This window comes from Eurosta solidaginis, chromosome 5 (assembly GCF_040869045.1).
Source record: "Eurosta solidaginis isolate ZX-2024a chromosome 5, ASM4086904v1, whole genome shotgun sequence".
Classification (NCBI taxonomy): Eukaryota; Metazoa; Arthropoda; class Insecta; order Diptera; family Tephritidae; genus Eurosta; species Eurosta solidaginis.
This window is the reverse complement of record NC_090323.1, coordinates 15,611,401-15,637,871: the sequence shown is the minus strand read 5'-3', so window position 1 is coordinate 15,637,871 and position 26,471 is coordinate 15,611,401. Positions and strand designations below refer to the sequence as shown.

The 26,471-nt window shown below is 39.3% G+C and overlaps 1 protein-coding gene across 4 annotated transcripts in view; it reads right to left on the bottom strand.

The window, feature by feature from the left end:
• Positions 1 to 26,085, bottom strand: part of LOC137252206 (serine protease easter-like) — a 339,821-nt gene extending 313,736 nt beyond the window's left edge. For 3 of the 4 annotated variants that reach the window (XM_067787601.1, XM_067787600.1, XM_067787602.1), the window contains exons 1-9: positions 25,949 to 26,085; positions 22,719 to 22,876; positions 22,587 to 22,650; positions 19,354 to 19,520; positions 19,150 to 19,267; positions 18,880 to 19,049; positions 18,689 to 18,820; positions 15,097 to 15,238; positions 14,547 to 15,036 (exon numbers count right to left, since the gene is read on the bottom strand). In XM_067787601.1, coding sequence (XP_067643702.1) covers positions 14,547 to 15,036; positions 15,097 to 15,238; positions 18,689 to 18,820; positions 18,880 to 19,049; positions 19,150 to 19,267; positions 19,354 to 19,520; positions 22,587 to 22,650; positions 22,719 to 22,876; positions 25,949 to 26,018 — 1,511 coding nt within the window. In that variant the 5' untranslated portion in view covers positions 26,019 to 26,085. Of the gene's footprint in view, positions 1 to 14,231; positions 15,037 to 15,096; positions 15,239 to 18,688; positions 18,821 to 18,879; positions 19,050 to 19,149; positions 19,268 to 19,353; positions 19,521 to 22,586; positions 22,651 to 22,718; positions 22,877 to 25,948 lie in introns of all 4 variants that reach the window. The other variant, XR_010953467.1, reaches the window with a different exon arrangement.
• Positions 26,086 to 26,471: the final 386 nt, after the last annotated feature.

Genomic DNA, 26,471 nt, shown 5'->3' with positions numbered 1-26,471 from the left:
AAAATGTTGTGGCACGTGTTTTTTATATATTAAGATTAAACTAGACAGTAAATTGTAATGGGTACTCCATGTGGAAAAGGAGCGAAGAAAAGCTCCGTGGCGCTGTATGCATGCAAGAAGATGCTAGGATGCACATCGGGCCGTACGACCAAAATTTCTCATTGGGTATTTACGGCAAATTTTCAAACCCGTAGTTTACATAAAAGAGTACGTTTACCAAAAAACTTTAAGGGACATTCAAATTATCAATGATTGGCATAACGGGAGTATTTCATGATATTTTTCACATCCCGCCTGCAGACCTAATGGCCAAAAATATAGCGTGAGCAGCTGCAAGAAGTCCTAAGGCCTCGGGGTATCTTCAATGTCGGCCGTATGACCTCTAATATATAACGAAGGGGCTACATGGTCCCGTGCCTGAGCTTTGAAAGGCATCTCGGGGCCACAATAGAGCCGAAGAGTTTGGGCAAGAATGCGAAACATACTACGGCTGCTGTTTACTGTGTTGATCCAGAAATAGGTAGTCGCGTAAATATATAGATTTGTAGAGAATAATGGCAAGCAGTCCTGCATCAAGAAGTGTACTACAGTGCAAAAAGGCATTGGAGAGACTTTGATCAGACGGGATCATACATCTATACTGGGTTCCCCAAAATAAAGGAACATAAGGTAACGAAAAGGCCGATTCGTTGGCAATGAAGGTTGCAGTATTCTATGAATCGAAGGTAGACGTGCCAATCCGTTTGGGAAAAATCAAAAGGAGACAGGAGTTGCATATGATCCATCAAGCAGGAAAGGCGTGGAAAAAAGCGCGGGGCGGCAAAATTTTTAAGATAATGTACGAATCCTACGATCTTAGACTCACAAAGTTGTTCCCCTCTCTAAAGAGTCTTCTTAAGGCTAATGATGGGCATACTAACTGTATACTGCCTTTTGTGTCACATGTTTATAAGTAAGGCTTCGTCAGTGACACCATATGCAGCAAGTGCGAGCTACAGGGAGAAACTATTGAACACGTTCTGTTTTCGTGTCCTACGTTCGCAAGGTCAAAGCTCTAGCTACTAGAGGCGGCATAGCTGCCACATCTCGAGGAATCAATCAAGCTAGGTCGTTGAAAACGTCTAATATTTGTCAAAGTTATTTATAACGTAAGTTATGGTACCTAATTGGGGGTTTGATCGTCAAACTAATTCTGGTAACACAATGGACACATTCAATCTCTGTGATGTTCTTTTAACTGGCCATTTCAATCTAATCAAACCTAAACTAGGGCATCCATTCCCCTTCTTCCTTCATGAAGCAGTTACCGTCCCAAGAGCATCGCTTACTGAATAAACAGGATTCGCCACAGACAGGTCACTGCCAAAGGTTGGAGAAACTATTAATTTCGCTGGCAATCTTTTGTATCCCACATTTTTAACTGCGACTTTGTAGGTACTGCGAAATCTCTTTACTAAACTCAACTCTGAGTCTCAAACCTAAATTCGACACAACTTTTTCGATTACCCACTGTTTAAATGTGAAACGTCTTACATATGCCCATTTCAGTAGCATACTTTTAGGATGTCAATTGTCTACAGTAGCTATAGAACTAACCATGAGATTAAGTATGTACTTAAAACGGTAGATATTAGAATGAGAGGAGGTAACACACAAATTCTCTTCAATTTATATCATTTTGATAGCTAATAAAATACCAAATTTCGGTAATAATTCAAACACCATAAAAGATGCTTACAACAACAACAAAAGCTTCGAGCATTTCAATAATAATAAAGCTCGATATGAAAGTGGATTCATATTTAAGTGAATACCCAAATTCATACATATAAAAATATCATCTCTGCTTACTTTTGTTGAGTCTCTAAGCAATGACAACACAGTTGATGAGAATAGCAAAGATTTCTACAAACAACAACAAAGTAATAGCTAATATTTTCTTAGTGTTTACATACTCACTCGAGTATACTACATAGTTACATTCATACATACTTTCATATAGATAGAACGATAATTCCCGTCATCACTCAAACACACTCAAACAACATGACATAAATCCTTGCCAGCCGCTTTTGTATGTGTATATGTGTAAGTGTGTGTGACTGAAGCGTTAAAGCTTTCTTGTAGTATATTTTGAATGAAGATGTCATGAAATTTTCGCAAGCTTCAGCTGTGTTGTTTTTTATATTGAAGAGGCGTTGGTAGAGGCGTTTATTCCAAAACTCTTGCAAGGTTAAATTTAAGTAGGCGTTTCATTGGTTATGGATCATGTCAATTTGCTGCATATTTGGCAACAATTTACTTACAAGATATTTACGCGACAATCAAATAACAATATACTCTAGTGAATATATTAATTTGTAAGGTTAGGTTTTGTGCATATATTAACAAAAGGGGCAATGATTATGTACTTAAGTATAGCTGAGGATAATTTAGGAAGTAGAAAAGCTTTGATTTCCGTAAATTGATATTCTATCTCAAGTCAGTTTATGATTGAAGTTTGAGCTAAAAGTTGATTTTCGGGCACAGGAAGATCACTGTTGGTAGCTTTGTCTTTGAGAAGAGCCGTTGGTTGCTTTTGATCTCTTGTAGAGGGAGTTCCAATGTGCAGCGAATTAAGTAGAAAGCCTATGTTTGCTGCAAAATCGGGAGATGTGGACACTTGTGGTTGCATCAAATGAAGGATAGCCGCATTAACGCCAACCTAAGCCAAAGGTAAATGACATGGAGGGTTCAACTCGTTCATATCAAATCATTTCCATCAAAGTCGGGGGTACGTGATGGCTCTAATTCATGAGCGTATCTGATGTACGTATATACGAATTAATAGCGAGTATTTAGACAGCTATATAATTGTTGAGTATTGCACTACGACAATTGGTCTATAGTGCCCTTATCTCCTTAACAGCACTTCATTCAAGCCGGCTTCCCTAGTATTTCCCAGTGCTAGAGGATTCGAATGTGGGAATGCTCTAGCAATTGCGAACCCAGAAACATAGTTCTACATCTTGAGATTGCGTCGCATTGCAGGAGGATATGTTGTACCGTCTCCGCTGATCGATTACAGAACCAGAAGATATAACTCAATTGTATGCCCAATTTATGCATGTGGCTGTTGAGACTGCAATTTCCACACACTTCATGACTAAAAAAAAAAAAAATAAATGTAAGGCCCGATAACCTCCGAAGAGATCTAAGGCCGAGCTTCTCTTCCAATTTGCGTCGTGCTCCTCTTAATTTTCCCTACAAATTGACCGGACGGGACCTACATGTTTTTATGTCGACTCCGAATGGCATCTGCAAGGCAGATGAGTTTTCACTGAGAGCTTTTCATGGCAGAAATACACCCGGAGCGCTTGCCAAACACTGCCGAGGGGCGACCCCGCTTAGAAAATTTTCTTCTAATTTAAAAACCTTATTTCTAAAATTTTGATGTTGCTTTGCCCGGGGTGCGAACCCAGGGCATACGGTGTGGTAGGCGGAGCACGCTACCATCACACCACGGTAGCCGCCACTCCATGACTAGTGTTGTTTTTATTTCAGATGCTCGGTTATTCTCAAAAAAGGCACTGATATTTTGCTTCAGGTTCCTACAACACCAGCTCCAATAACCTATGGCGTTTTCGAGCCACTCTTGTTCCATACGATCTTGTAAAGGTATTGGCTACATACCGTGTAATCTTGTCTCTCATGCTCATGTTTTAACTTTTTTGAAAGGCTATCTGCACATTCTTTGGGAGTTGAGAGATTGGGGTATTCCCTCTTAGCTCTGCCATATTTCAAGATGAAATAACATTTACTTTTCGCGAGCCCAAGGACTTTACTTTGGTTCATTATTCCAATGCTACGCCATCTATGGTCATTATTCTTAGAGCTAGTAGGACCTGATATTCTAGGAATATTTACATCGCTACCACCATCTCTAAATCGGCTAGTTATCGTGTAGCTAATCTTAAAAAAAGCTCCGACATATTCCGGTTCTGTAACTTTCCAAATTAAGGAAAGAACAAATGGGAATAAAAAAAATAACCTTCCAAAGCTAATGGTGCAGCTCATCACAAGAATGCGTTCGACCGGTGGAGGATGAGTGAAGCGCTCATTATCTGTTTACATGGAGAATGTTTGGGCACAGAATTCATGCATGAGATGTTTACGGCTTGGAGCATAGTACAGGTTTACAAGTATGATATGTATGAGAGGGAAACAATTCCTTTCTCTTTCTAACATACTGCCGTTTGACACTTCGGTCAGTGTCAAACTATTGTGGAACTCAGTGGAACCTGCGTGGAACAAGCGTTTGACACTGAACGAAGTGTCAAAATTACCGGGGTTGCTGTCGTGAAAGTTACGCAGGGAAACAAAAAAGGGAGCGGAATATCAGATATGGGTTGCTGTGATGGTGAATTTTTTTGACCGAATTTAGTATGAAAATCTAGTGCACCTATATGGGTCCTACAGAAAATTATAAAAAAGTCTTGAATTGGGGATCTGAGGGGGCGTAGTTATTCCAGTATTAAGAATACAAACACGGGTGCTAAGTTTTTCTGCCCGTTCAAAAGTTCTACGCGAAAAATAGTTTGAAACCGAGGGCGACTGCAATAACCCATCCAAAAATGTAGAAAGAGAAATGAAAAGACGCGTTTTGTCCTGCTATCAATAGTCCAAAGGCGAAAAAGTATTCGAATTATTGGAAGCGAGGCAAAAACGCGTATATTAATACTTCCCCCAACGGTTTGGGTCATGTTTTAGCAATCGTCCCGGTAATAAAGTATCACAATTTGCTAATTAAAATTGTCCAAAACATATGGATTTTAAAGAGAGATGTAATTAAGTGCTCGTTTGAAAGTAAATAAAGATATTTCTTTGTAATTTGACATTAAAAATTTTACGCAGTTTTCGTTAGCTGCTACTACACTTTTCTTGGACCTAAGCAGTACAACAGTGCCAAATAGCTTCCACAAAAAAAACGAACGATAACAAGCATTTTATCAGGTGAGCGTGGCTGTGTATGTGCATTCTGCTACATCTCCTACTTGTAGACCTGTACTATGGCTTGGAGTACAAGTCAAAACTGATTGATCGTTTCCTTTTCTGAATCTCCGTCGCTGCGCTCACATGACTTGTAGGTGGACGCCGAATGCTTTTCCGAAGCTTTCGCTGGCACCTCTGCTCCAAACACGCGTATTTGCAGCTGTATATTACACTGTCCCTGTTAGGAACTGTGTGGGTTTCCTAATGCAGTAGGGATCGAAAACCTGAACTGTTCGATAAAATTTCCAGAGGACTTTAATCATCTAGTTAACGGAAATCGAAATTTAATCCGAATGAATGCCGAAATAATGAAATCCGTATTAAAATATTAAAAAAATGTACCTCAGCCTCAAGCGAGTCAAAGAATACGTCCGTGTTTGCATCTCAATCAATTTAATGTACTTTTATATTAAAAACTCCAAAACTTGTACTAATATCCATCTTCCGGTTCATTGATTTCGCCATTGTTTCAAAGCCTTTTAATGGTTCAATGTCCTGCCGCAGAATATCTCAGACGAGTTCTATTAAACTAAAAGCATTTTGTTACAAAAAAAAAAAACAAAAAACAGCAAAAATGTAATGTAACGGATTCATTGTGGCCGAGCTGTAAGAGTGTATGTAAATATCAGAGATATGCAATGTGCGTCGCAACTGCAAGAGCATTGAGCTTCTGCAAGCTGCGAAATGCCACGGGCATAAAAAAAGCAATTCTTATAAAAAATGTTGTATCTAGCTGTCATTTCTATATGAAGTGTGGGACCGCCTTGTTTGCTGAAAATGTGAACACCGGTCGAATCGCTATGTATGGCGAGAACGTAAATAATACTGTATTATTATAATTGATGTTAGTTTTGAAGCGTTACAAGAGTTAAATATGATAAATCAAGGCCTAGAGAATTAAATCAAAGTGCTGGGCTGCAAAATATCTCAGATCATGTGCATTTCCTGTGATATTAGGCTGACAAAATTGATCATATATCTAAAGAGAGAAGACCTAAGACTGATAACGGCCATACTAATTGGACATTGCCTTCTTGCGTCACATGCCTATAAGTTCGGCCTCGTCGGTAACAGCAGATGTAGAAAGTGCATACTGCAGGATGAAACGAGTGAGCACTCGATACGTTCGTGTATCTTATGGCATATTGTTCTGTTCAAGGATCCAGCTTCCACAATTTTAAACAATTCGAGCTTTAAATCTTTGAAAAACAATATTCGATGTACTACAAATTAATGGAGTATACCTGACAGGTATTAAAGGTTTTGGACTGAGCATTTTTTGCAGGTTGGAATGGAATATGCTTAAAGCACCATATTTTTTTTCGTCATGTGTGTGCAATCCGTAGTGTGCCGGCAACCGTGTGTCCGTGGACTGAAAACCACCCCTTGTTGCAAACCCCATTTTAGACCCGTCGCCCATTACCGAACCGCTTTGGCATAACTTCAGAGTGGTGTGCCATATTTATAAATTTTTAAGAGCCTTCTGTCATTCCTGCATCCAGTAAACGCAGTAAACGAAGTCGCTGATCTACAGACTACGATTTGGCTGACTCTTTAATCAAGAATTTGTCTTTTATGGCTCGTTCTTGATACAGACTAAAAGTTTCTTGCTTGAAGTCTTTGCTAAAGACTTTCATGAGCTCATGACTCGTCTGATTTTTTGCTTCCCATAGGCACTGTTCCGGTAATCACTTGTACAACTGGTCCTGATACAGTGCGAAGCGTGAGCTACACTCAGAGCTGCCGTTCGCTATGCAGATTTTAGAAGTTCACTGCGATTCTTCTGCTGATTTGTGTTTGCTCACAGTTTGGAGCAGTGCAGTGAAATTGGTAGGATGATGTCAATTAGCAGCTTCCTTTTGCTTTCTGTTGGTTTGGGTAGGGTTTCCATTTCAATAATTTAGATCTTTCAAGTCCAGGAAAACTCCAGGTGCGCCCTTATCCAATTGTCGATGCTCACTATGTGCAACCGAACAGAATTTTGCTATACCGCAAGCCCAGCTAAAAAAATTAATTTTCTTGCAGTCCACAGGAGCATTTGAAATCAACTTATTCGGCATCAAAGTCGCCGATATTTTTATGCTTTGACACCCTGTTGATCAGACAATCCCTGACGGCACTCCACCAAGGTTAGTTTAGGACGTTGACTGCCGTCTGACTGCAAATATGAAATTTGTACCGCAGTCATACCAGCGGTTGAATCCGCCTATAAACCCGTTCGTAAAGGGTGAAATTAATAAAGTGTCTGGCAGAGCACAACCCTTCCCTCTCCCCATCCAACCTTGAATCCCTCAGCAACAGTTGGCTGCACAGAACCCTCAGTGGAAAGTCTAGCATGATGAGAGTTGTTTTGGTTGGCGGGTTGGGGTGGCGAGTCCCAATTGACTCCAATAAGCGCTCATGCGCCGTTTTGATACCACAAACTCGTGAGTTAACCAATGAAAGGTTGTTGTAAGAAGACTAATAAATATTTGCACGCGCCTAAGGGGAAAACCCGTCCCCCTATATCCCTCCCGTGGAGTTTATAACTTTGAGAAGCTCTCCCGGCCTAACATTCTTGATTTCTGGGAGGCTTTCGAAAAAGGGCTTTCCAAGAAACTTTATTGTACTTCGACAGTGTGCTGGGTATTCGCACAACAGATGCTCAACCGTTACCTCCGCCTCCGGACGCTTGTAGCTTCGACAGGAAGTATTGTGCTCCAGTCCCATCCGTGCCGCATGTACCCCAATTGTCCAATACCCCGTGAGCACCGCAACTACTCTGGAGCTGTTTTACATTTCAAACTTTTTTGGCTGAAACTCTCGATGCAGGAAGTATAAACAGTTTGACCTGTCTTTGCCCTTTGCATTCAATCCAATGTTGTCTGAACGGCTTTGTTCCTTAGTTGCTTATGGTTTTTTTTTTGCCTTTGTAAGTCCACAGAAGGGCTCTAGTCCATAGAATGCTTCTATAGCACCTTGCTTGGAAGTCATTTACCTTCAAATCCCTGATACCCGAGAACCTATCTTCACAAACCTTGTTTTTGACTGCAATATCATATAGAACTCCTATAAATTCATCCACTTACTAAGGTGTAATTGTGTAAGATTGCAAGGCAGGCAATGCTGCCTGGTTGTCTGACATAATAAGGAATACTCCTCGAGATAACTCTATTCGTAGACATTGTGTACCGCAAACTTCTATCGCATGGATTTCTGCCTAAGAAATAGTGGGGTAGCATCCCATTGGTGACGATTTCTTGAAGTTCGGCCCATAGCTGCCAGCTCACGTTTATCTGTATTCAAATTTTGATCCATTCGTGAACCACACATCTGAGTCAGGGTGATTACATGAATCCCCTCTTTTCGAAAGAGTTATGCACACAATGGACACATTAAAATTCGGTGAGATACTGAGCATGGCGGCTATCAAGAAAAGTGGTAGGTGGGATAAATGTACTTAATTTAGCTGAGATATCTGAGATATGGATCTCAAACAAGGTCTGCTGGGTTTTCGAAATGGCAACCAAGATAGGATGTACTTCCATTTAGCCACAGGTTTGTGCCATGAAAACAGAGGTAGTCATGCGGTTCTCTGATAGATACAAATATATACAGATGCAAGGGTTAAAAAACGGCTACTGTACATACTTATTTCACCATAACTTTGTGTGTGTTTGTATAAAAATAAGTTAGGATTTAAGTAAACCAACGAATATAAAATGCAGTGAAGTGCAATATTACATTGAGATGAAATACTCGAACAAATTAATGTATGTTTGTGTGTGCAATATATTTGAATACCCTTGTGTGTGTCTAGCTTACGTTACTATGCGTGCACATACACATACATACATATATTTGATGCGTTACGAAAATAGTGCAACGAACTATGAAATTCATTTTTTATTAGAAATGCAACACTGTAACAGAAACCTTTTACTGCCCCTTCCTTCGGTCCCTACTCAAACCCGCACACACAAAGCTAAAACTCTTTGACTAGCCAGTTGCATAGTTGCTTTTGTTACATAAAAATGGCAACAACAAAGCGGGAGCAATGCTGAAAAAGAAAGAAGTGTTGACAGTGATGGTAAAAGCAATAAAGGCATAATAAAAGCTTTCAACAGCCAGCACAATCATAACAAAAGTTTCTAAAAAACAAAAAATAAAAAAAATTTTAGTAGCAAACGTGACTACAAAAACAAATACCTTAACAATGCTAACAATTGCAAGAATCGCCAACTAACAGCGATAACATTGCGTTATATGGGGATGGAATCAGCGTTGCCAGAAAAATTTGTCTAGAAATTTTTAAAAGAAGCGCCCAACGTTGGGCGAAACAACTTTTATTTAGCTGTGCAGTGCGACAGCTTATCGATAATTCCTCCAAGACGAGAAGAACCATCGAAATTCTTTTTCAGACACAAGATTACTGTACCTATCAAAGCGAGGGCCTTGGAGGTAAAGAAATGCTTCGAGTAACAGAGCAGGCGGCACTAGATGCTACACAGGGTTTCCAAAATAAGTCTACAGGTCCCATTGGAGTGTTAAATATACCTTAAAGTAGCAATAAGATCTAGAACATCCCTATTTACGAATCTTCCCAACGCCTGTAACCAGAAATGTATCTTTCCCCGCTCATGGAAATGTCAAAGTCTGGGCCTTTTACTGAAACTTGATAAGATGCCTAACAAGCCATCCGCATAGAGGCCACTTTGTATGTAGAATTTGATAGGAAGTGTATTTTTAGTAAGAATCTAAAGCAGACCCTGTAAAGCCCAGATAGCTTGTCAAATAGTCAGTTTGGGTTTCGAAAATCAAGCTCCACGATAGATACAATCCAAAAAGTTGTCAATATAGCCCGTAAAGCCATAACCGGAGGTCAAACTAAAAGGAAGCTATGTGCGCTGATTACTTTGGTTATTAAAAATGCTTTTAACTCTGCGAACTGTATGCAGATAATGACAGAATAATCGGCAGCTATTTTACCGACAGAGTATTCCTCTTTGATACGGATGAGGGACCAATGGAGCCAAACATCACCGGCGGTATCTCTCAGGGATCTATTTTAGGGCCAGCGCTATGGAATGGGTAGTTGTGCTACAAATCTACCATCCCGGAGGTACGCAAATTGTCGACTGCGCAAAAAGTATTGTCGTAGTAGCAGTGGCCAAGAAACTGGATCTACTCCAAGCATTATAAAATAATGCGCATAAAGAAAAGAAGTGCCGATGAATGTGGGGCTTGAGATGACTAGCAATAAGACACATTTTGGTGAGCTCAAAGTGTCATCTATACGGATAGTAAGTGCTTATCGAAGGGTGTCCGACGACGTTATCCTTGTTTTATCTCAGAAAATCGCAGTTGATCTACTGTTAAGAGAACATCTGTACCATCTGTGTGCCATTGAAATCGAGCGACCATCTGAAAATGCCAAGAGAAGCGCAAAGTCACGAGCAATAGTTAGGTGCGAAGAATCGAGGAAAGGGTGCTGGATCTTCACGTTAGTTCGAAATTTAGGGGAATGGTATGAGTGGAAGCATAGCATTCCACGTAGACACTAGTGGTCATGGCGTAAGAGCTTTTACAAAAGCGTAGTATAAAGGAGGATTCCTTCTGTCCACACTGCCCCACAAAGTTGGAAAACGTAGAGTACGCAATATTTCATTGTCCTTGCTTTCTCGACGAAAGACTCTGGGAGACACAGAGTTTATAAAAAGGAAGGAATTTAGTGCAGACACATAGGTTGTTGGACTGCTGTGAGCAAAATGGCATTTCCAATTATGAAGCGACTGACGCAAGCAGAATGGGAGCGCAGAGAAATGCACATGCGAAGCAGTGGCGATTAAATTGCTTTTTCCCCGCGTGGCGCTACACCTAACGCCGGTTCTACGGGATGTGGACACATGAACAGTATTAGCCTGGTTTTGTTCGGCTACTTGAAGGTAGTACGCTGCCCCAACGTCCAAGAAAGTAAAACAGGTACATCAAAAGGGATAAACATTAGAAAGAAGCTTTCTCTATCAATATTTATATTTAAGGAATCTTAGTTTTGAGATTTGAAAATTAATCTAGAGCTATGGCAACACTAGCAAACACATAGATGACAACAAAAAGCGCAAAAGTAACAATAGCAATAATAGCACAAGGCATAACAACTAAACGCGTAAAACAAACCTCGCCAGAAAAAAAAACCTAATCGAAAGCGAAATATTACGCAAATACGCCAACAATAGAAGCTACCAATGTAAGGCAATTGTTGTACAAAAATAAGGCATAAATCAGCGATGTCACTAACAAAAATATTGTACAAGTATGCTACAAATAGCAGTAGTGTATAAATATGTATGAAGAAGAGTGCAAAACAAATTTGCAATACAATGTTGAAATCAAAAGAGAATTTCTAAAGCAAATGTTTTGGAGCAAAGTGAAACTAGAAAATGGTTAATGGGAAGAGACATAAAAGATTTATATGCTAACCATATATATATTAGACTGTATCAAAAAACTTTACTTAATAATAGAACCTCCAATACGACGATTGACGCAAGAAAGCTTCGTTCTCTGAGACTGGGACTTGTTAAGTGAAAAGCCGTGTGAAAGGTGAAAAGTCTGATATCATTGGGTAAGGCAGAAAACTATCAGTTCGGATGACGTCTACTACATTGATAATTCGACGGGATCGAAAACCAGTTGCAAGACGGACTTATGTTGGGAGGGTCTGGGAAAAAAATGTATTTAATTTTTTCATTTTATTTTAACTGTCGAAAATCTCTCCAAATTGTTCTTTGTGCTCAACGATGTTAGTATGCTACGCTTGCTTACGGTATTATCATCATAGCTAAATAGGACGGCAGGATGACGTGAAGGTTTCACCAACCTATCATGAGGAACAAAGAATGAGAGTGTGTCTTTCGATCTAGAAAGCCTACGATTTGCCAAATCCTACTTAAGTTGCACTATAAGAGAATCCACGCGCATTCCAAAGCACGTCACGATAGCAAAGAAAATAGAAGATAGATAAAGGAACATCAAAATAGGGAAAGACCTCTCCGAGCTGTTCAAGATCAAGCTGTACTTCGATTTCTTCATTCCTGTAGTTCTACATTTCTGTAGTTCGATTTGTTCAAATTTCCGATCATTTAAAATAGAAGAGAAGATAGAGACTTACCACTCGGTAGCGAATGTCGGCACCAATTGCTTACTGATTGTTTTGACTCTGCCAACGTATAAGATTGATTTAAAGGTGCCACGTATGTGGGACATGACACCGCTATTTAAAACAAAACTATAGTTTTAGCAAGTTCTAATGGAGATAAACTTGTGAGGGTTCATTCAATACTAAGCTCTATGAGGAAGAGGGTTGTTGTGTGGGCTCTGGAGTTGTTCTTTCACCTTCGGCGACGCAAGCATACAAAACAGTGATACGCCTTAAGTAGTTGCGATTTCATCATTTTAAGGAGGCTCTAATCGATCGTAAAGGGAAGGGTGACATAGGGGCAACGATCAAAACGTCTATCGAATTTATGACCATTTCAAATGGCCACAAAATCTCTTGAATTTGTGATCACAAGAAATGGTGTCAACGTGCAATTGCAAATGGTTAGAATATCAAATACATTGGCATTATGACCATCCTGCCCGTATGAATTGGTCATAAGGTCAATTATTTTGTTTCGCACCTTCACGTATTAAAGTGTCAACAATTTTTAAATTACATTTACGTTTTATTGTGTTTGCTATGTTTTTTGTATAGTCGAATGAAAAGTTGATTTTTTTCACATTTTCGGATCGACGCACTTTTTTTTATATTTTGGCCCCTTTCTTGCGATTTTGCGTTCCGAATTTTCATCTGTGGTGCTGATTGCCCTAAAGCTGGTACGGCGAGAATCCCTTTGAAATAAGAAGAACATATTCAACTAAACATCTCACCGATACGGAAGTATTTGGCTTTTCTGCTAATCTTAAGTTGCTGCGTATGCTTATGGTCTTTTTCCCGAAATGGCCGCTAGGTCAAACGCCAAGAAGTTAAACTGAGAAAGGTCATAGGGTCATTTGGTCAAAGGACCTAATGACCATTTGCAGTGGTCAAAAATGCAACTAATCTTAACCTCATTTAAAGTGGTCAGTTGACTTTTTGACCGTTGACCTTATTTCACCCACCTTGTAAAGATTAGCATAAAGCCTGGTCTGGAAGGTTCAATGGAGTCATACCAAGTATGTTCCGAGATGGTTGGGCTAGTACCTTAATAGTGTTTCTTACCAGAGCGTACCGGATCTATATACGGCAAAGGGCCATCAATATTAGTAACACTCTCCAAAAGTATTGAGACGGTATTTATCGCTACAACAACAACTATTAAATATTTACATTTTTCTTTTAGTTTATTGAAATTTTTTTATGTGCAAAACTTTTATCTTAATATATAAAAAACAAGTGTCACAACATTTTTGGCCGCGATGGACTCCTAAACTACTGACCCGATTTTGAATTTGTTTTGCACCCCGTGTGTAGTTTGATCTATCTTGTGAGATAGGATAGGTTATATCTCAGTTTATGGTCGCAATATTATTTTATTGCAAATTTTTTTATTTGTTTATACGTAATAATAAAATGTTACGTATACGCAGTGGCACTCATATTTTCAGGTGATACTGATATAATTCCGTGTAATTGCTTGGTGCTTTAGTACAGAGTAATATATTATCCAGAGACGGACTGGGACTGGGATTAGGACTAGGACTGGGACTGAGACTCGGAGTGGGACTGGGACTGGGACTGGAATAAAATACATACCACTCTCTGGGACAGGCAATAAGGGATGCAGAAGAATGAGCAGAAATTGAGGGAAGATAAAAGAGAGAAGGAGAGTGAGAAAGAGATAGAATGAGACGAAGATGGAGATAGATGAAGCGAAAAAGACGGAGGGAGGAGTGAATAAAAGGATTTGGAAAAAGTGGAGGGGGGAGGGCAGATTCAGATGGAAAAAGCTTATTAAACTTTATGCAGATAGGCCAAATTTAGGGCAGGACAACGTCTACCGTGTCTTCTAGTATATATAAAAACCAACCAATTACACGCAAACATAACCGTAGCATTGTAAAACACGGGAACCGGTGCTTATGTGTAATATTATTATTTAGTATACAAAGAGCTACAAACATACAAATTAAGCTAATATGAGCGTGTTAGAAATTTAAATAAATCGAAAATTTCTTACCCAGAACTTATAAAAACTCTCATTTGGTACACTAAAACAACAAAAAAAAAAATAATCAAACATTTACCACCAACAAATTATTTCTCCATTTCGTATTTGATCCAATCAATATAAGCGCTAACACGTGTGTAAATACCACGAGTGCCACGCTGTCCACAATCACCAGTGCCAAACGAAACCAAACCAATCAAATAATATGAAGTTTGATTATTACGTGTATCGAGCAGCATGAGTGGACCACCTGAATCACCATTACACGAATCTGTGCCATCATCACCCGTTGCGCATATTTGTTTATCAATTTCTATTACTAACCTTTTGCGTAAATTACGACTTTGACATTCAGCTATGCCCAATATTTTTACTTTTGCTTTCAATTTAATTTGACTACTTTGCTGCTTCTCAGTTACACCCCAACCAGCAATATCCGCAAAGCTACCGTCGTACGCATTCATTTGTTGCTCCAACGCCAATGGCAGGCATATGGGACTTATAAATTGTGTATATTCAACTTTTTTGGCCAAACCTAGTAAAGCTATGTCATTTGCCTTTGTCCTAAGATTGTATTGAGAATGTATTATAATTTTATTGACATCGTAGTCTCTATGATTATCAGCACAAACGCGTTGCCCATTTATGGTATTTGTACAATCTTCGGATGTGCTATGATCCCATTCACCTAAACGCACTGCTGTGAGAAACCAACCTTCTGTGAGCTCATCATCGTGTACGCAATGAGCTGCAGTGAGTACGTAATAATTGTTGATAAGCGAACCACCGCACGTAAATGCTAGTTCATCGTCGTCTGGAAGAGGGATTTTTTTTAGTTTTTTTATATATAAAGTTTGCTTTAACAAAAACTTACTGTTAGTATATACAAGCAAAGCTGTCCAGCTATACTCATCAATACCCGCTTCGTTTCCACCAAATATCCGATACGACATCGTAATATTAAAACGCCCGCATTGTGCTGGTAGTGTGGCTTTATCAATAGCAGTCGAGTTTTTCTATAAAGAAAATAAGCACAGTATTTTATTAAAATCCACACCATTATACGCAAACATATCCGTGATGTAGGGTGTAAGATGATAATCATTGTTATTGGCTTTTAGCCACGTTAGCGATTTGGCCATTTCGCAGCAAGTCTCGCTAGTTTTCACTTTTTCGCAATAGCTGACTCCATTTGGGGGCGCAAGGGAAGATCAAGTCTTCTTCTGCCTCTCCCAACTCAGTGGAGGTCTCCCCTACCTCTTTTCCAAACTGCGTTGTCGATGAAGTAAATACTTTCTTGGCCGGAGCGCCTTCATCCATCCGCATAACATGATCTAGCCAGCGTTTTGCAGCTCATCATTATATCTCTCTCGCTACATGTCATCGGCATCAAGAACCATACATCTTCTGGAGATATTTTCTCTCGAACACTCCATGAGCCATCTCATCTTCGGTCGACACAAGGCTACTTGTAGAGCGTGATTTTTGTTTGTTGTTGTTGTCGTACCGATAAGGATACTCCCCAAAGGCCTTGGAGAGTGTTATCGATGTTGATGGTCCTTTGCCGGATACAGATCCGGTACGTTTCTGTAGCAAGCACCATAAAGGTACTAGCCAGACTATCTCGAGAACGATTTGGTATGACAACATGAAAACTTCTAGGCCATAATACCCTAGATCCAGCAGGAGTTCGGGGTCGCCAGAGCCTCGGCTGTTAATGAAAGAGGATTCGCCACGGATATGTGAGGTTGACAATTGGGTCGGAGAAGCTATATATTGCGGTGGCTGTGGCGCTACACAACCCCTTGAATCAATTTGGTATTTTTGTCGCTTACGACAGGCATATCTACCGCGGGTATATTACAAGCCCCCTAACCCGCTGGGGGTTTATTGTTCCTCGAGTAGCTACTTTATTTTTCCGATTGTTGGCAAGAGTTACTCTCCGTTTGATTTCTAAGCTGTCACTGTTTTTGCTGTTAATGCTTGTTCACAGTCTCGAATTTATATTCGTCAACAGTGACATGGCCAACAAGCCGCGAATGCGCAGATTCTCTTTTGGAAGACTACAAGTATTTCGCCTTGTCCTCATTTACCAATCAACAGATCCTCAGGCTGCCGAATTACTGTAGCGTTTTCCAATCGGAAATATTAGCCGTAACCAAAGCAGTAGAAACCCTGGCAGAGAATAGCGTAAGCTGCAACCGTGTTAACTTTTATATTGACAGTCAAGCAGCAATTAAGATAATAATCTCGCATAGCACAGCATCTAAATGCGTGTTAGAGTGTAAGCAGTCTCTGTAGAGAATCGGGACAGGGAGAAGCATACATCTATATTGGGTCCCATAGCATTTGGGAATAAAAAAAAAGCATATGGGAATAGGTGGGAATGAAAAAGCGGATAAACTAGCTCAAAAGGGTGCATCCCTTGAAGCTCGTTCAATAGACGTCCCAATTAGACTGGGCGAGATTAAGCGAAGGCGAGAGGTGCACATGATCGACCAAGCGGGAAAGGCGTGGGTTCAACTCGGGGTTCTAATGTGTCGAACATTATGTATAGGTCGTACAACCTTAGACTAACTAAGTTGCTTCTATCATTAAAAAGAGAGGACTGTAGACTCATGACGGGTATTCTGACTGGCCACTGCCTTCTGGCATCACATGCCTTTAAATTAGGCTTGGTCAGTGAAAGCAGATGTAGGAAGTGCGGGTTGGAGGAGGAAACAATCGAGCACGTTCTGTGTTCGTGCCTTGCGCTTGCCAGGCTAAGACTCCAGCTACTAGGAGTGATATAGCTGCCAGATCTAGAAGCAGCAAGTGGCTTAAGTCATAGGAAGCTTCTAGTATTTGCCAAGAGGAGGAAGTTATTTTATAACATAGGTCCTGGTTTTTGATAGGGTTTTTCAGTTTGGTCGTTAAAGCAAACTTCTGGTAACACTACGGACTCATTCAGTCTATGTGAGGTCCTCACGGATTGGCCAGTTCAACCTTACCTAACCTCATTTATCGCAAAATCAATTCTTGTCCAAAGAAGGAGTCACAGCTCCTTTGTTAAGGCCAATAATGTCAATATCATCAGCATTTGTCAATAATTGAACGCTTTTATTATAGATTGTACCATTACGGTTTAGTTGTGCTGCAAGAATTATCTTCTACAGGATTATGTTAAAGAAATCGCGCGCAAGGGAGTCGCCTTATCTGAAGCCTCTTTTGGTTTCGAATGGCTCGGAGAAGTCCTTCCTTATCCTCACAGAGCTGCTGGCGTTGTTCAACGTGATTTGGCAGAGCCTTATTAACTTTGCAGGGGCCTTAAATTCGGATAAAGCAGCACACAAGCAGTTTCTTTTCGCGCTGTAAAATTCTGCTTTGAAGTCGATTCTCTTATCGAGTGTCTTCTCTAAGATCTGGCGCAGATCTGGTCGATAGTAGATTTACCAGGTCTGAAGCCGCACTGATAAGATTCAATTAGTTCGTGGACTATGGGCTTCAGTTTGTCGCACAAATATTAAGCAGTTGTGGATTGCGGGATTGCCTTTCTTGTGGATTAGGCAGAGCCCACTTAATTACCAATTTGGAGGCATAGGCTCATCCGACCATATTTTGTGTAGAAATTAACGATTGCTCTTTACTGCCAATCTCACGTCATACGGGTGCCGGAACGTGTTATCAACATCGGCGATTAGGGTATAAGTTCGTCTGCCCGTCTGCTCGTCTGCTCGCTTGCTAGCAAGCAAAGTGAAGTGAAGTGTTCCCTCCTCAATTTAAGCACGATCAGCAGGTCGCGATTGTCACTTGCAACAATCTGCACCGGTCTTGAAACATTCCGTCATCCGCCGGTTTTTTTGGTCGAACTTTCGGGCATTATTTCTATCAGCCAAAGTCTGAAGCTCATCACACTCACGTCGTTCTGCCTCACGTTTTTTCTTCTTAATAGGTGTATCTCTTCTCTCTTCGCCTCACGATAACGCTCCAATATACCACGCGTTGCCGCACACCGTGGACCTATAGGCACCGCCTTCTTTTCCGAGGCAGCACTACATTTCTCATCGTACCAGTGGTGTCAGCAACGCCGGTAGAGAAATGTGCCGAGAGAGAAATATGCTCCCATTGCTCGGCCACATCGTCAGGTCGAAGATTGCTCTCAGTGAGCAGGTGTGAGAGCCTAGTGGAGTAATCATCAGCTGTCTGTTACATGAGCAGCTTCCCTTGTGTCACTGCGTGCACTTTTATTGTGCGTATCTTGGCTGTCACAATATAATGGTTCGTTGGTAACTAAAGATGGGCGCTTGAAATAAGGAGTTATTAGGTCAGGACTTTAAATAGTCATGTTCTGTAAGTAAATTGAAAGACACGTCCTATATATGCGACTTAATGAAGATGCGATAAATTGGACACCAAAGGCCTTTTTCTTAAAGTCTGGTTCTTCAATAACTATATGCAACATTGTCTGTTAGGAATATGGTTTTTACCTCTGCAATAACATGTTTTGGGTCTGTGTTGGTAACTGCAACGATTTTGGCGGATTTCGGTTCACTTTCTACTACAGCATATCTCTGTGTGGTTGGAGTTTCCACTTCAATTCTGGTTTCCGGGCAGCAAACCTTAAAATAATTGAGATTTAATTAACTAGAGTTTCGCTTAAGTTGTGAAATAAACTTACATAAATAGGTTTGTTGGCAGAACCACACATACTTTTTTGTAGAAATGTGGTTTCTTCATTGGTTAGATCTTTATTCAAAGCGATATTTAGTAAAAAGCTACAATTACGTGTTGGAACACAGTCACCATATGCGCCGCTTGGTGTTTGGCAGCTCTCAGTTTTTAGCGGAGCTGGTCAAAATAAATAAAGACATATATGTATAACACATTAAGTAGAACGAGTCATGCTTCTAGTTTAAGGGTTTGTTTGTTCCCAGTGGTTACTACTCACTCGTTGGTAAACTTGTAGCGTCTGTTTCCTTAGTTCGTGCACTATTTAAGGCAGATCTTTGCGTGGTTGAATTTTCTATTGGAAGCTCACGCTGAATTTTCGGTTTTGGACAGCAGACCTTAAAATTGTATAATTTTTGTTAACTGAAAATGTAGTATCCACTAGTTGCGACTAAAGTTGTTCTTAGTGCAATTAAATACTTACCCAAATATTCTTGTCAACAATCCTACATTTACTTTGTAGTAAAAAGCTTGTTTCCTCAATGGTAGGATCAGTCTTCATAGCAAGATCGAACAATAAGCTACAAGTTTCAATAGGTATACAGTCACCTAGATAGCTGAGTATTTGGCAACTCTCAGTTGTTATTGGAACTGATTGAAGAAAAATATATATAGATGACGGGTTTGACTGATTGCGACTAAAGTTTTAAGCCTTATTTTTTTAAAACACAGTTTTTAAGACTTTCAGCTTTGGCGTCAATATATATATATGCACGTGGAAACCGAGAGGGAAAGGACGAGGGAACGGAAGAGACCTAGTGCTAGAGAGAGAAAGCTAAGTCGTATTAACGGAGAAAGGGAGAAACAAAGGAAGTGATACGAAAAAGGGATACAATATGGGGGTTGAAGGGGAAGACGAGATTGGTGAAAGGATATGAAGAGTGAGATAACCTCGGGCAGGGCACTACTTTTCAAAGCTGTCGTATGTGTGACAATGCAGCAAGATAGGGAAAAAGAGAGCAATCTGAAGATAAAGAGGAAAAGGAAACTTAAGAAGAGAAGAGGGAGGAGAAAAAATCGAACAACGAAAAAGAAAAAAAAGAGAAAAGAGGAAAAGGTACAGAAAAAAGAGAAAGAAGAAAAACTGAATATGAATAGCAAAATGGAACTGGAAGGAGAACTGAAATTGACACCGAAACTTAAGAAGAGAAGAGGGAGGAGAAAAAATCGAACAACGAAAAAGAAAAAAAAGAGAAAAGAGGAAAAGGTACAGAAAAAAGAGAAAGGAGAAAAACTGAATATGAATAGCAAAATGGAACTGGAAGGAGAACTGAAATTGACACCGAAACCGACAACTGAACAAAAACTAAAACCAGGACGACAACTGAAAATAGAAGCAATCAAAGCTGTGCTCGGAATCGGTACCGAAACCGGAACCACGCTCGCAACTTATACCATTGCCGAAAGTAGATCTCGACCAAAATCTTGAATTTTTCTGTTAAAGCGGTGTCAAAGCAGGAACTTTACCGAATCTGAACCCTAATTCGGACTCAAAACCGGAAGGGAATCTGGAATTATAACTGGAACTGGAGAAGAAATCAGAGTGAAAATCGAAATCCATTTCAGACCCGAGTCCTCAATCAGAACTGAAGCCAATACATGCACTGAAACCAGATCGAATATCTTTACCGGAATGGAATATGGAAATAAAACTGGCTTCAGAGATGAACTCGTGAGCACAATCCGAAACTGAAACAGAGGCATAAGCCGAAAATAGAACTGAACGAAACCCGCAACCTAAACTGGAACTTAAGTGTGATATTTAACCGAATATGTATTACAGTACTAAAAACAAGCCGCAAACTAAGCTACATCCGGATACCGAAGCGGAACAAAATCAACCTTATTTGCTAAAGATAAACAAGATCTTACATAAAAACAGCAATTAAAGCTAAAACACATGCAGAAATCTAAAGAGGAATCTAACCTAGATATGCAACCGAAACCCGAACCGTATTGGGAACTGTATTTTCTAAACTGAAACTCGAATCGGAGCTGAACTAAATACACATACCGAACAACAACTAAAATCCAAACTGAATTAAAAGCAGAAAGTGAACAGAATCTGTATTCCGCACCGAAACTGGAACCAAAACTAAAACCGCATCACAATCTGGAACACAAGTTGGAATCAATCTGAAATTTACACAAACTCTAAATATAAACTGGAACTAAGTCGACTAAGACGGATAAGGTCTTGTTTACACAGAGGTGCAAAGTCCCAAATTGGACCAGGCCTAAGTTAGGAGGGGTGACCATACAGGAGAAACCTTGCACAAAATATCTAGGAATCATCCTAGACAGTCATGGAAGTTCAACGTGGAGGAGAGGATGAAGATGGCCTCAACGGCACTTTATGCATATAAAAGAATGCTGGGGTGTACGTGGGGCCCTCTCTTTCTTATTGTAAGCCCTATTATATACTATGAAGTTCTTGTTTGGTGGAAAGCCACATAAAAAACAACATACCTCAAAAAATTAGAGGGTGTATGCAGACTACCGATGATTAGCATTACGGGAGCCCTAAAAACAACCCCGACGGCTGCACTGTATGCCATTCTGCACATTCCACCCGTAGACCTGGTAGCAAAGAACATAGCATTAACAACCGCAACCAGGCTCGGTGCCTCGGGGCAGCATGAGCGCCGACCGTATGGCCATATTAGTATAGCGTCATCAATCACAATACGAACAGACTACCTGATTCCCTATCTGCGCTTCGAGGGAGATCATAAGGCCACAATAGAGGTGGACGGTTGGCGCAAGTGTGCGCAAATGGCGGACGAGGCGATACATGTGTAAACAGATGGTTGCAAAGTAGTGGAGGGAGTAGGGTCTGCGGTATACTGCGCTGATCGGGAAATAAGCAGATCCAGGGCATATGGGAATAGATGGGAATGAAAAAGCGGATGAACTTGCTAAAAAGGGTGCATCCCTAGAAGCTTGCTCCGTAGATGTCCCAATTAGACTGGGGGAGATTAAGCGAAGGCGAGAGGTGCCCATGATCGACCAACCGGGAAAGGCGTGGGTTCAAGTGCGGGGCTGTAAAGTGTCGAAGATTATGTGTAGATCTTACAACCTTAGACTAACAAAGTTGATTCTATCATTAAAAAGAGAGGACTGTAGACTCATTACGGGTATTTTGACTGGACACTGCACTTGCCAGGCTAAGACTCCAGCTATTAGGAGTGATACAGCTGTCAGATCTAGAAGCAGCAAGTGGCTTAAGTCCTAGGAAGCTTCTAGTATTTGCCAAGAGGACGGAGTTATTTTATAACATAGGTCCTGGTTTTTGATAGGGTTTTTCAGTTTGGTCGTTAAAACGAACTTCTGGTAACACTACGGACTCAATCAATCTATGTGAGGTGCTCACGGACCGGCGAGCTCAACCTGACCTAACTTAAGTCGACTTACAAGCACCTGATGAATTTAAAATCTAAGCCTGATGAATTTAAAATCTAAGCCGAAATCTGCATAGTAGTCGAACTTGAACATGATATATCTATTTATACCGAATTTAAAATCGTACTTGAGATATATAAGCTATCGCCAGGAAAACTTGAACCGAAAATATTGTGGGCTATATTGAAAAAAAAGTGGTAGCTACCTCTGAGTTCCTTAACTACTAAAAATTAATTTTAAATGCTAAATACTCACACGCCGTTGTACTCGTTGTTTCGATTAGTTCTGTGGTTTCAGCTACAGCCGTTGGACAGCAGACCTAAATATTTTAATTTTTTATATGTAAAATTACTCAAATATGAAGCAAAAATTTTGAGAGAGCATTACCAAATAATGTTTATTTGCGTAACCACATTGGCTGCTTCTTAGGTAATTGGTTTGGCTTAGAGTTCTGTTTGGTTGTGTAACCAGAAACAATAAGGAGCTGCATGTCTCAATGGGTCTGCAGTCTCCAGTCAGACCATTTGGTGTCTTACAAGTTGTATCTAAAGAATAAGGAAAAGATTTATTATACATGTATGTTTTTTTTTAAGTATTCATATGCGGACATTTCGGAACACTATTTAAAGACCCTGAAATATACAGAAAAATTCTCATTGTGAGTAATACAATGTTCACGGGCCTTAAAGAATCTACCCTATATACAGCAGAGAACATAAAAATAGAAGTGGTAATTTATAAGAAATTTCGTGAAATAAATTCTTGTTTCTATTATTTTTCAAGAGAAAAACTTCTGTTTATTTTGTAATTATGCAAACCAATCTTAAAATCATTTTCGAAAAATTTCGAGAAAAATTCAAACTTTTTATTTGTAGTTCTCTGAATTTGTTTGAGTATTGCTTAATAAATTTTAGTCTCATAAATCACAAGTTACAGGTCTTTAAAAGTTTGCATTGAGTTTTGAAATTTTTTCTCTAGAGAGTGTTCCATATCTTCCTCCATGTAAGGTGTGAACTTTTTTTATATGAAAGCAAATCTGAGACCCCATTCGTAAAAAAATTGTCAAAAATCAATGCAAATTTTGAGAGACCTATAACTTTTACTTTGCCAGACTAAAATTGATTGGACTTTAAAGCAGAATACTCTAAAAATTTTGCATAGCTCCAAAAAAAAGTTCGAAATTTTCGTAAAATTTTAAAATTTTTCCGAAGACGTTATCGCAAAACATCGAAAATAAAAAAGAACTTACTTCCCCAAACTTAAATTTGCTCCTGTATTTGGCTTTAAGTTCACCTATATTGTCTCATAATAGATTTTGAGTTGAACCATCCTAATTGGAAGGCCTGTAGTCCTTGCAATTCATGTAACTAATTTTGCAAGCTATTCGCTGGAAGAAGGCGGAAGCAATGCTCCATATCCTGTTCAATTTTCCATTTACTTATATTCTGCTTTATGTGTGCTTTGATGAGCCTACAAAAACTCTGTGGAAAATATATAGCACCCTGTTCGCCTTGGCAATCCATCTCTTATGCCGGGAAACTCATCATAACAAATCATTGAGTACTTTAATCCATTAATAAAGCTTAGAACTATTTATGAAAGGCGTCAAAACATACTGGGTTATCTTACTTCTGTGTTTCCTAGTAAAAGTTAGATAGATAGTCGGGTATATCTCCACTGATATCGATTGTTGTACCATCAACTAGTTCTGATCCATGCGTGTACTATGCTGAGACAAGTTAATGTATAATAATAATAGAATTAGTTCGATCCATATTAAGAGTATTTATACTACGTCTCTTCGAAATCGCTTGTTGTTGTTGTATTAACGACAAAGTGCTTGGCCATCTCGGGAGCGAAATCGCTTCCCGATTGGAAATCTCCTTGCAAAACCATATTGAATTACTTTCCTGCCTGGATCCTTTCTCTCCTAAACAGAGCATCATAACAAATCATTGAGTACTTTAATCCATTAATAAAGCTTGGAACTATTTATGAAAGGCGTCAAAACATACTGGGTTATCTTACTTCTGTGTTTCCTAGTAAAAGTTAGATAGATAGTCGGGTATATCTCCACTGATATCGATTGTTGTACCATCAACTAGTTCTGATCCATGCGTGTACTATGCTGAGACAAGTTAATGTATAATAATAATAGAATTAGTTCGATCCATATTAAGAGTATTTATACTACGTCTCTTCGAAATCGCTTGTTGTTGTTGTATTAACGACAAAGTGCTTGGCCATCTCGGGAGCGAAATCGCTTCCCGATTGGAAATCTCCTTGCAAAACCATATTGAATTACTTTCCTGCCTGGATCCTTTCTCTCCTAAACAGAGCTTTATTCAACTTCGCTGTATACAGAGAAGTATTTTTATAGGGACTCTCTTTTGTTCGTTCATTGTATTTTAAAATATAGGAAATCAACAGTTTTTTAAAAAATAAACAGGAGGCCGCATAACATTCAATTCATGGCGGAACCAGAAACGGAAATCAGCTGATTGGCACTTTTTTAATATAATTTGACAATTCAACTTCCGGCGCGGTACGATTTTGACATTATTCCATCGATTTCAAAAAACAAAGTACATAGAACTTGTATTTATATTTGTATGTATGTCACCGCTTCTGCTTTCTGGAGAGAGTTCTAGTTCCAAAACATTATGTCATCTACTTCAGATTCCGTTGCTCCGCTATCATTAATACTAAAACTTCTACTTTGCAACTTAATGCTTGGTTTTCATTTGATCAAAACGACTGACATCAAAAACTGCCTCACGATAACCCACTGGACAGTTGTGGTCGAGGGCGTTTCCAATATGTCACATAACTAACTCAAGGTCGATAAAGCAGTGTGTTGTCAAAAATCAAGCCTGAATTTCGAAACAAATTTATTTATTCTTATTTCGTGACACATACATTTAAAAATTAATGGGACGTCTGTCCCAACAATGTTGACAATGAAGTTTTAATATCAAATTTGCCATACCTTTTAGTAAGAACCGTTTTCACTTTTTGGTCAATTTAATTGTCATTTTGTAGTCAAAACGAACAGCAGACGCATAAGACGTTAAATGATAAGCCGTTTTCATTGATACGACTAATTTTGATGTCAATTTAGAACTAGTGAAAACCAAGCATTTGTACGATATCGCAATAAATTACATCAGTATAATGCAGCAGACCCCCATATCAGAGGATCGAATATATATACTCTTATTGAGATTCCGGTAAATATTCCCAACCCGGCCGGGGATGAACTTAAGGACCTGCAACCTCTTATAGGGGTTGAGAAAATTATAGTCAATAGTAGAACCTCTCTTCAATCCAACAAAGCACAAAGATATCAATCGTTAATGATGATGATAATAGTCGACCGCAACTTTTTTTTTAACTGGTTTGAATCGTATTTTTTTGGGTTTTACTAGCACCCCATTAAGTTCTTCGTACACGTCAAAACTAATACTAAATGTATTAAGGAATACGATTTTTGAATATGGAAAGCACTTGCACGAATTTTTACACTATTATGCAGTACTTTTTTGAGTTTAAAAATTTAATCATTAATCATAAGTATGTAAATATTTCTATTTTAGTAAATTTTAGTGAGTACTCACAGCCGTTAATTTTTGAGAGGCATAAACTCACAACAAAAAGGTGATAAATTGTGATTTTGAATAATTCCATTAGCTAAACGTTTTGCGCTGCAAAAGTAAAATAATTTATTCAAATAAAATTATTTGACAACCACGTTGTTTCGCGAATGCAATTAAACTGATAAGAAATTTATTTTAAAATGTGTACTAAAATGTGTACTAAGCCCTCGTTTATTCAACTCAAATGATTACTCACAAATATTTTGCATTTTTTGAGAATATCAAAAAAAAAAATGAATCACTACACTTGACAATGAATAAAAAGTTCTCCCGATAGCCAGCCATCCATAGTAAGCTGTGTTAGTAGTCATTTACATAGAGCTGTTTCCGAGCTCTTATCTGAGGTCATATAATCTCTAAAATGTTTCTAATAAATTCGAAGTTAATCAGTCTCAGCAAGTAATTCAGGTGGCTTATGAAATAACAAAGATTATCGGGAAATCCGGAAATGTTGCTAGAATGTACCAATATAATGAGCAGATCT